Source organism: Sinohyriopsis cumingii, chromosome 7 (assembly GCF_028554795.1).
Source record: "Sinohyriopsis cumingii isolate HCF-2022 chromosome 7, ASM2855479v2, whole genome shotgun sequence".
Classification (NCBI taxonomy): domain Eukaryota; kingdom Metazoa; phylum Mollusca; class Bivalvia; order Unionida; family Unionidae; genus Sinohyriopsis; species Sinohyriopsis cumingii.
Window position 1 is genome coordinate 62,032,626 of NC_142967.1, and position 9,322 is coordinate 62,041,947.

General features: G+C 39.9%; 1 protein-coding gene across 1 annotated transcript; it reads left to right on the plus strand.

Annotated features, from left to right (window-relative positions):
• The first annotated feature begins 351 nt into the window (after positions 1-351).
• LOC149795373 (complement C1q tumor necrosis factor-related protein 2-like) lies at positions 352-7,190 on the plus strand. The gene is made up of 2 exons (XM_089964084.1): positions 352-570; positions 6,632-7,190. Exons 1-2 carry the CDS (start codon positions 420-422, stop codon positions 7,057-7,059), a joined length of 579 nt encoding a protein of 192 aa, XP_089820210.1. The 5' UTR covers positions 352-419; the 3' UTR covers positions 7,060-7,190.
• Positions 7,191-9,322: the final 2,132 nt, after the last annotated feature.

A 9,322-nucleotide genomic window follows, 5' to 3' on the forward strand; every position in this document is an offset into this window, starting at 1 on the left:
ACTTTCTGTGTTATTTGTTTCTGTCCTTTGAGAATATTACGGAAATTGAACAAGAAATGATTTCTTGCGCATCATAAGGATAGCCGCATGTCATTTCGTGTTGCATTGAAGAGATTCCCTGCTTTTTTATTTTATCTTATTTTATGTAATAATTCTAATGCTTTGCATTCCCCAATATTTTGATACACGTTTATTAGCATGTACATTTTTGTCTTGCAAATCTTCTCAGTTAGTTATTGATCTCTTTATGACCGCTGTTTATCATGACACGGCTACACTTTGGTCATATCAAATTCGTGAGCTTTAGTTGAGTCGGTTATCAGCCTATTGATAAGCCATACGTGCGATCTTAGACAGCATGAGCTGTAAATGGTCACAGAGGGTCCACTTTGCATCGTGAAGGATAGAATTGTGCCAAGATGGCAAGTATTCTACTGTTGCTTGTAATTTTAGCAGTGACAAATGGCAACGATGAGGTAGAAACCCTTAGACAAGAGGTGCAGCGCTTGGCCAATATGGTTCTATCCTTACAAAACCAAGTGGTTGACTTACAATCACAGCAGAAAAGAGGTAAGCCAGGCAAATTGTGCACGTGTATTTTAAGTATTGGTGTGCTGCCACGTTTACACTGCTGTCCACTAGATACAAATAGACCAATCGATGCGATTTCTTTTTCTCGTGACTAAGGGACAGTGTTATAAGTGCCTGTATCAGATTCTAGCAGATTCTAATTGTTAGTAGTGACAACAGAACATTATTCCCAGCATTCTGGATATTTGATACCAGAGACTGTCAACAGGTTCAGTGCTGTTGTTTATCTTCCCATGGCTATCTGAGCCTGGATAAGGCACATATGTTAATTTAATTAGGATCCCTTGTCTCTAACCTTTACTAATTTAGAGGGGAGTGATACAGCAGGCAGTTTTTAGCTGGGCTTGGTACTGTAATGAACACTGGTTTTCTAGTTTATTTTTTAAGATTTTAGCTTTAGTTTACATAAAGTTGTAGGACCCTTACTTGGTGTTTGCGTGTCCTTTGAGCCCGAATGTAACATTTTGGTGGCAGCGGTACGGATTCCAAAAATCCTGTGTGAATTATTTGGAATTTTTTAATACGTTGGAATTGTGTTTGACAATTCTGAAAGCTGTGAATTCAGTGAATCTGTGATATTAGCAGTGACTGGTTGTACTGTGTGTATAACGTACAGTTGTTAATTGCTAAGTGCAAAGTGTGTATCACTGTAACGAGTGTACAAGTGTAAGCCCATAAACTCGTAGATAATTAAAGCTAGTCTAGTGGCTGTGAATACAGTGATAGAACTTACAGTACATACATATAGTTTGTCATTATGTCGGTTGCTGATGATGTCGAAGTTGAGGGAGCAACGGTTGCTTCAGGACGACCACGAAGAAAAGCGGCAGCACAGAATTTGATGGAATTTACAGATAATGAAATTATGGAGTTTGAAGAGGAATTTAACCTTGAGCACATGCAACCACCCAAGGAAACAAAGCGAACAACTAGCGCAAAGAAAAATGAAAGAGAATTTGACTTAAGACAGAAGGAGTTTTAATGGGAAATGGAAAGAGAGAAATTAAGATTAGAAATGAAGCGATTGGAAATTGAGTTAGAAAGAGTAAAACGTCAAGAATACACGACTGAAATAACATCTTCAATGTCATTGAAAGTAAAGCTAAATGCACATGACCATGAACGAGGAGAGGATATTGTGAGTTTCCTAGCAGAGTTTGAATCAAATGCAAAGCATGCTAAGTGGTCTGACGAGTTGAAAGTATTACAGCTAAGAACTCTTTGGACGGATGAGGCTAGATATGTTGCAACTCAAGCTTGTGGCGATTACCTGGAACTCAGGAAAGGACTGAATGATCGCTTTGGAAAGAGACCGCATGAACGTTTCACGGCACTGTTGGGCATCAAGAAGGAAAGCACTGAGACGTATCGTGGTCTGATGGCCAGGATTGATCAGCACATACAGCGTTTCTTGGAGGATCGTGACCCAGTTATTTGTCTTCGTGACGAATATATCTTGAAAGCCTTGCCACAAGATCAAGCACAGTGGATTAGGAGGGACAAGGGCTCTAGTCCAGTCGTAGAGACTGCGGAAGATTATATTCCCACCAATTTACAACAGCAAGGGCAGAGGAATAAGTTTCGTCAAAATATAAATGTAAATAGTAACAAGATGAATAGTCAGAACTTACATCAGCAAGCAAAACTAACATCGACAAATGACCAGCCCAAACAGAAGAATAGGCAGTGTTATCGATGCAAGCAATGGGGACATATTGCAAGGTATTGTCCAACAGATGACATGAAACATAGTGGCAATCCGGCAACTTGTTTTGTTAAGCCAACAATTGGTGAAAGGCTTTTTGTCAGAAACAGGATGTGTGAATGGGCACGAGATCATGTTTGTAAAGGACACTGGGTCAGATATGACCTTGATAAGAGAAGATCTTGTTGATGAGAGTTGCAAGCTGGAGGGGCACAAGGTTACGTTATACACAGCAGTGGGTCTGCCATTTACCGCACAGTTGGCTGTGGTAAATATCGACACTAAGTATTATAAGGGACCAGCGCAAGTGGGTCTTGTTTCAAATTTAGCCGCTGAAGCCCTATTGGGGATGGATATACTTAGCAAGAAATGGTCATTTGTTGTTACGAGGTCGCTGTTAAAAGGACTCGACGATGAGAGGACTGGAAAATACTGACCAATGTGAGCATGAGGGTAAGAATGACGTTGTCAACAACAGCATTGAGACAGAAGATCCTGATCAGCGTGATGACATTGAAGTTGACAAACTTTCAGCAATGAATGGGGACATGTTGTCGAAACTACAGATTGAGGATATTTCACTGCAAAATATTAGACAGAAGTCCTTTGCTACTCGTGAAGATCCTAATTAAGAGCCAATGGCATTCTTCTGGGAGAATGATATTTTGCGACGGAAATGGCAATCTGTTGATGGTTCACATGGAGGGGAGCAAATAGTTGTACCAGCAGGATTACGATAAATGGTAATGGAGCTGGGACATGATCGACCCCTTGCAGGTCACCTGGGTTTGGAGAAAACAAAAGAGAGGATTCTCCAATCGTTCTTTTGGCCTGGAATGTTTTCCGATGTAAAAAGACATTGTGCATCGTGTCATGAATGCCAGATGACAGCAAAACGGACTGCAGGTGAAAAAGCACCAATGGTTTGCCCACCGGTGGTAACAGAACCATTCTCAAAAATTGCAATGGATATTGTAGGACCGTTATGTAGAACGAAGTCTGGACACAAATACATTCTGACGGTGGTTGATGATGCAACGAGGTATCCCGACGCTTTTCCTTTGAAGGATATGGAGGCAACGAGTGTAGCTAGAGCACTGATTGAGCTGTTTAGCCGTGTTGGTTTTCCAAGGGTCATATTAACAGACAAAGGGACCAACTTCACTAGCACCTTATTGAAACAGTTGTATGAACTAGTGGGTATCCGTGGAGTTACAACAACGCCTTATCACCCACAAGCGAATGGAAAGGTAGAACGTTTCAAAGGGACGTTGAAGTCAATGTTGCGGAAGTTCTGTACAGACAACAAGAATGAGTGGGATGAGATTGCCATTTTTGTTGTTTGCATACCGCGAAGTCCCACATGAGGAAACTGGATTTGCACCCTTTGAGATGTTGTATGGTTGGCCAGTTAGGGGGCCAATGCAGATTTTACAAGGCTTGTTTACGGGAGAGGAAGATGTAAGGAAGTCCACTGTGGAGCATGTTGTGAAAATGCGTGAGAAGTTGGCTGACATCGGGGCTCTTGTCAAAGATAATCTGTTGGATCACCAAAAGAAAATTAAGGCACTGTATGATCGTCACACGAAAACACGAGAATTTAGTCCAGGAGATGAAGTCCTCATTCTCTTGTCATCAAGTTCGTCCAAGGTGAAGGCACAATAGCAGGGACCTTATCGTGTGGTCCGAAAGGTAAACGATGTTAACTACCAGGTATTTGTACCCGGTAGGCGCGGTACAGCAACCTTTCATGTAAACTTACTGCGTGGATACAAGCGTGCTGTGCTGCTGGCGACGAAGGCAGACGAGAACGATGGTGTGGATATTGATTTTCCTCGAAGAGCAGGTGAAGGTGATGCTGGCGTTAAGCTGGGGGTAAACTTAACAAAAGAGCAACGAGAGGATATTAGAAATTTAGCAACGAATTTCAGGATGTTCTAACAACTAGGCCTGGTCGAACAAACATCTTAACTCACAGTATAAAGACAAATTCGGAGACACCAATTAAACAACGGCCATATAGAATACCTTTCGCGCAACGGAAAGAGCTAAAAGCAATATTGGATGCAATGCTAGAGCAAGGCCTCATTCGGTCCTCAATCAGTCCATGGAGTTCGCCTTGTGTATTAGCTGACAAAAAGGATGGAACTCTTCGGCTATATGTAGATTACCGCAAGCTTAATAATATCACCTTATTCGACGCATATCCAGTCCCACGAATGGACGATCTATTTGAGAAGATTGGTTATGGCAGTTACTTGAGTCAGATAGATGTAACTAAGGGTTACTGGCAAGTTCCTGTAGCTGAAGAATCGAGGCAAAAGTCTACATTTGTGACTCCGTTTGGGCTCTATGAATTTAACGTTATGCCCTTCGGTATGAAAACGACACCCGCCAGTTTCGCCCGACTCATCGACTTACTGGTGTCCGGACTACATAATGTCGCAGCATATTTTGACAATATCATTGTGTCAAGGAAAACTTGGTCAGAACATATAGATAATCTGCGTGCCTTGCTGCAACGTATACGGGAAGATGGCCTTACAATAAAGCCGTCAAAGTGCGAGTTTGGAGCAGCTGAGATTGAATGCCTCGGGCATATCATTGGAGGAGGATAAATTAAGACAGACAACAATAAAATTAAAGCAATGCGTGAGTTTCCATTACCCACCACGAAAAAGGGGGTACGCTCATTTCTTGGAATGGTTTGATACTACAGAAAATTCCTTAAGAACTTTGCTGAAGTAGCAGTACCATTAACCTCCATGACACAGAAAGGAAGACCAAATATAGTTGTATGGACTGAAGAAGCCGTCCGATCGTTTAAAATGTTGAAGGATGCCCTTACTAAGACCCCAGTCCTTATTGCCCCGGATTTCAGCAGGGAATTCATCGTGCAGACAGATGCTAGTGACACAGCAATTGGTGCTGTGCTAAGCCAGACAATGGATGGTGAAGAACATACGGTGGCCTATCTAAGCCGGAAGCTTCTGCCGCGAGAGCAGAAATATGCAGCTATCGAGAAGGAATGTCTTGCGATCGTGTGGGCGACTGATTCATTAAGGTATTACCGGTCATGGACATCATTTGAATTCGTAACTGACCACAACCCATTGACATGGTTAAATCAAATGCAAAGCAAGAATCAGCGTCTACTTAGATGGTATTTGGCACTCCAGCCTTACAACTTCATTATAAAGCACAGGAGCGGAAAACAACATGGGAATGCAGACGGACTATCGCGCATGTAACTGAAGTATATAGGAATAAAAGACAAGAAAGATACTCGCGTGATTAGTACACTCCAAGGGCGCTGAAAAACCTGGAATAACTCAGGATTCCTGGACTTTTCGAACGTCATTGTGTTCTGTTTGGAATCATAAGGAATTTATGCGAATATAGACCAGTTTGTTGGATTTCCCTTAATAGATGGTCACTGATGGAATTCATGACTGCTACAGAAGTTAATAGTAGTGACTCTAAGCTTTATGCATTTTGGTAGTAATGTAAGCTTTATACAAGTTTTATCATTTTACTGATGTACCAAGCCAGCAAGTATTTTTAAAATATTATTATATCGAAAACATAAAGTTTCCTCTTAAGAAGGGAGGTGTTATAAGTGCCTGTATCAGATTCTAGCAGATTCTAATTGTTAGTAGTGACAGCAGAACATTATTCCCAGCATTCTGGATATTTGATACCAGAGACTGTCAACAGGTTCAGTGCTATTGTTTATCTTCCCATGGCTATCTGAGCCTGGATAAGGCACAAATGTTAATTTAATTAAGATCCCTTGTCTCTAACCCTTACTAAAACAAGAGCAGAGTGATAGAGCAGGCAGTTTTTAGCTAGGCTTGGTACTGTAATGAACACTGATTTTCTAGTTTATTGTTAATATTTTAACTTTATTTTACATCAAGTTGTAGGACCCTTACTTGGTGCTTGTGTTTCCTTTGAACCCGAATGTAACCGACAGACAGACCATTGTATTTTTGGAAAAGGGGAGGGCGTGAGATTTTGTTTGAAAAAATGTTCGTCACTTAAATAGTTGAGAAGGCAGTTCTTCTCTGATTTATTGGAAATAAACCTATTATATCTAACGAGTTAATTAAAAAACCCTTGCTGTAAAAGAAAGTGTAATACCCGCATTTGAAACAAAATTTCTCACGCTTGCCATACCCCATCTAAAATATAAATAATAGCTCCGTAAAATCCCTGTTTAGGAGCCGTAGCCTTTTATCTTCACTGCTGACATTTAAAATTGTTTTTAATTCTAGGATTAATCCGTTTCCATCTAAACACATGATCATCTGTATTTCACGTATTTATCTTCAGACACTCGAGCCATTTCTCCCGAGTATGGATTTATGGCCATGCTTTCGAACAATGTCGGACACCTCCATCTAAATCAACCGATTGTCTTTGACAAAGTGATAACCAACATTGGCGATGCTTACAACAGCCAGAATGGCATGTTCACATGCATTGTACCAGGAACCTACCTGTTCAACTTCATCATCATGGCAGATACTACCGAGTATGTCGAAGCGGCCCTTGCTGTCAATGGAAACCATATTAACAACGCCCTTAGCGATCACACTGGAATTACTAACTGGGACATGGGTACGTCATCTGCTCTCTTGAGTCTGAGGGAGGGTGATGTTGTATCGGTTGTCATTCAGTGGCCAGATAGAGTTGACAACACGCTTCACGCAAACGGATATACAACATTTTCTGGATACCTTTTGCGACAGGCAGACTAGAGCTTCATTCACAAGCCAGAAATCATTGATATGTGATCTAATCAGAATGTTTCTGCTTGTACCACACAATTTTGTGAAATTTGTTTAAAATGTTTTACCATGTCTCCTAAATAAAAACAACAAAAATTAAACATGTATTCCTAACACGGGCATATATTGGCATTCGAAACAGCATCTACTCAATCTAAATTTAAACAAACACAAACACACATACGCACGTACAAACAGGTACGTAATGGTCATATTTGATCCAAATCATATCTTTCTTTACTAAAATTCCATTTAAAGTTACATGTGCCACCGTTTCAAATTTTCCGACATGCTAAAAAAATGTCAAAATATGTGTGTTTTTATCTTCCAGAGTAGTTATAAACATTCACTTTGTTGGACGCATTTGTTAGTCATCCGAAAACACAGACCATACAATAGGTATATAAAAGAAACACTATCATCACGACAACCAATTTATTTCATGTTTCATATACTTACTTTATAAGTAAAACCAGCATGTTTTCAACACTACCAAATGATTAAGGCAAAACAATATCGTAAACAAAGTAACGTGCCTTACACAACGTGCATCTTCAATATGACTCTATTTTACATGTTTCTTGAACCAGCCATCATCCACTTCGGACGATACCATTGTTAACAAGAAAATAGGGGAATCAGGCTGGTATTTAACAAGCTTTATATCTGTGCATTTTATATAACGAGTGGCGTACTGAAATTAAATGGCGCCCGGGGAAACGATGATAGCCAAATGGGTTTTGGGCGCCCCAGCAACCGCATCGTCTGCCCTCCCCCCCACCCCCCGTAATGAAACTACTGAATATAATAAAACAAAATGTCATAAAAGTCGGCTACTTTCAATGATTTAAAATACTGTGTTAAGTTTACATATTCCGCCTAATTTGGCAGATTTAAAGGACAATGTCAGAAAACTTTTCATGTAATTCCCCAATTTTCCTGGTTTAAATGTTATCGTCCATTTCAGCGTCATACACAGGTCTCGTAACGACGTGAACTATCACTCTGTGACGGGATATAGCTCATAGGGGAAAATATTCAATAACAAATACAACTGGTTGGGCCAATCTTACAAGCAAACACGGGACATGTTCATAATAAACAAATAAATGCCGTGATAATTTTATTCTGGTTGTGGAATATTGACCGAAATGTGTAGGCTCGCTGGGTCCTACCTTACATCTCCAAAAATAGTTTCTGACTTATTTTGTTATTTGGAATAAAATAATAGAATCTGCTTTGTCTATAGCGGATTATATCATCCAGCGGTTGCAATGATATTTGCATAAACACATTGTAGATTTATTTAAAAGGATATAAGAAATATAGTCTGACAAAATGGCCGTGCTTTTGTATTCAACATTACATATTGATATTAAAGAATAACAACACATTTGTACGGGTGGAAATGCGTATTAGTATCCTTGTCAAAGAAACAAGAACCCCAATAGGGTCTGATATCGCTCATTTACATAACCCTAACAGTGGACCATTTCACTAATCAAGTATACCGCTTCGGTGGTCAAAGTAGTTAAAGCGTCCGCCTTGGATGTGGGAGGTCGAGGGTTAGAACCCCGGCCGAGTCATACCAAAGAATTGTAAAAATGGCACTATCAGCTGCCTCGCTTGGCTTGAAAATTTTTTAAAGTTACGTTAAAAATCCAAATTACACACGTTATTCAAGCAGGATTATGTATAGTCCGGCTCCGAGTTCATCATGCATAGCATCTCATCTCCGGTCTTCGAAAATATTTGCCTAGTACGGTTTCTATTTAGCTGAGGATTATTTAATCCACGAAAACCTAACACATTTCAAACGCAAACCTTGTTCAATTTGAGTTTTAGAGCTTTGAGCTTTACTTTAGAAAAACTAAGTCGTCAGCGTCGAGTGCAATGTTAAAGAAATTGCTATTTTTAGTAGACAGAGGAACCTAATGTACGAGATAAGGTGTATGGTGTGACGCGGAAGCAGTTAAGAAAAGAGTTGGTACATCTATAATGTATACAAAGTGCATAGCGCTAACGGCAATAACCAGTAAAATCAAAATCACGGGGTTGAAACTACAGTGAAAAGTTTTTCTAAATAATAAAAATCTAATGTAAGTAGAATATAGTCTTTATCATTTTGTTTGTTAATTATTTGCCGCACATTCCAAAAGAATGGAGTCGGAATAAAAACGGCTTTATAATATTTTTGTAATGTTAGTATTGCAATAACACATCCTTATGTAAA

What these genes read in the sequence shown, in the direction of transcription:
- LOC149795373 (XM_089964084.1), top strand. Translation starts at nt 420, where the DNA reads ATGGCAAGTATTCTACTGTTGCTTGTAATTTTAGCAGTGACAAATGGC. An exon ending in ACAATCACAGCAGAAAAGAG is followed by an intron (nt 571 to 6,631) that starts GTAAGCCAGGCA and finishes ATTTATCTTCAG; the next exon opens with ACACTCGAGCCATTTCTCCC.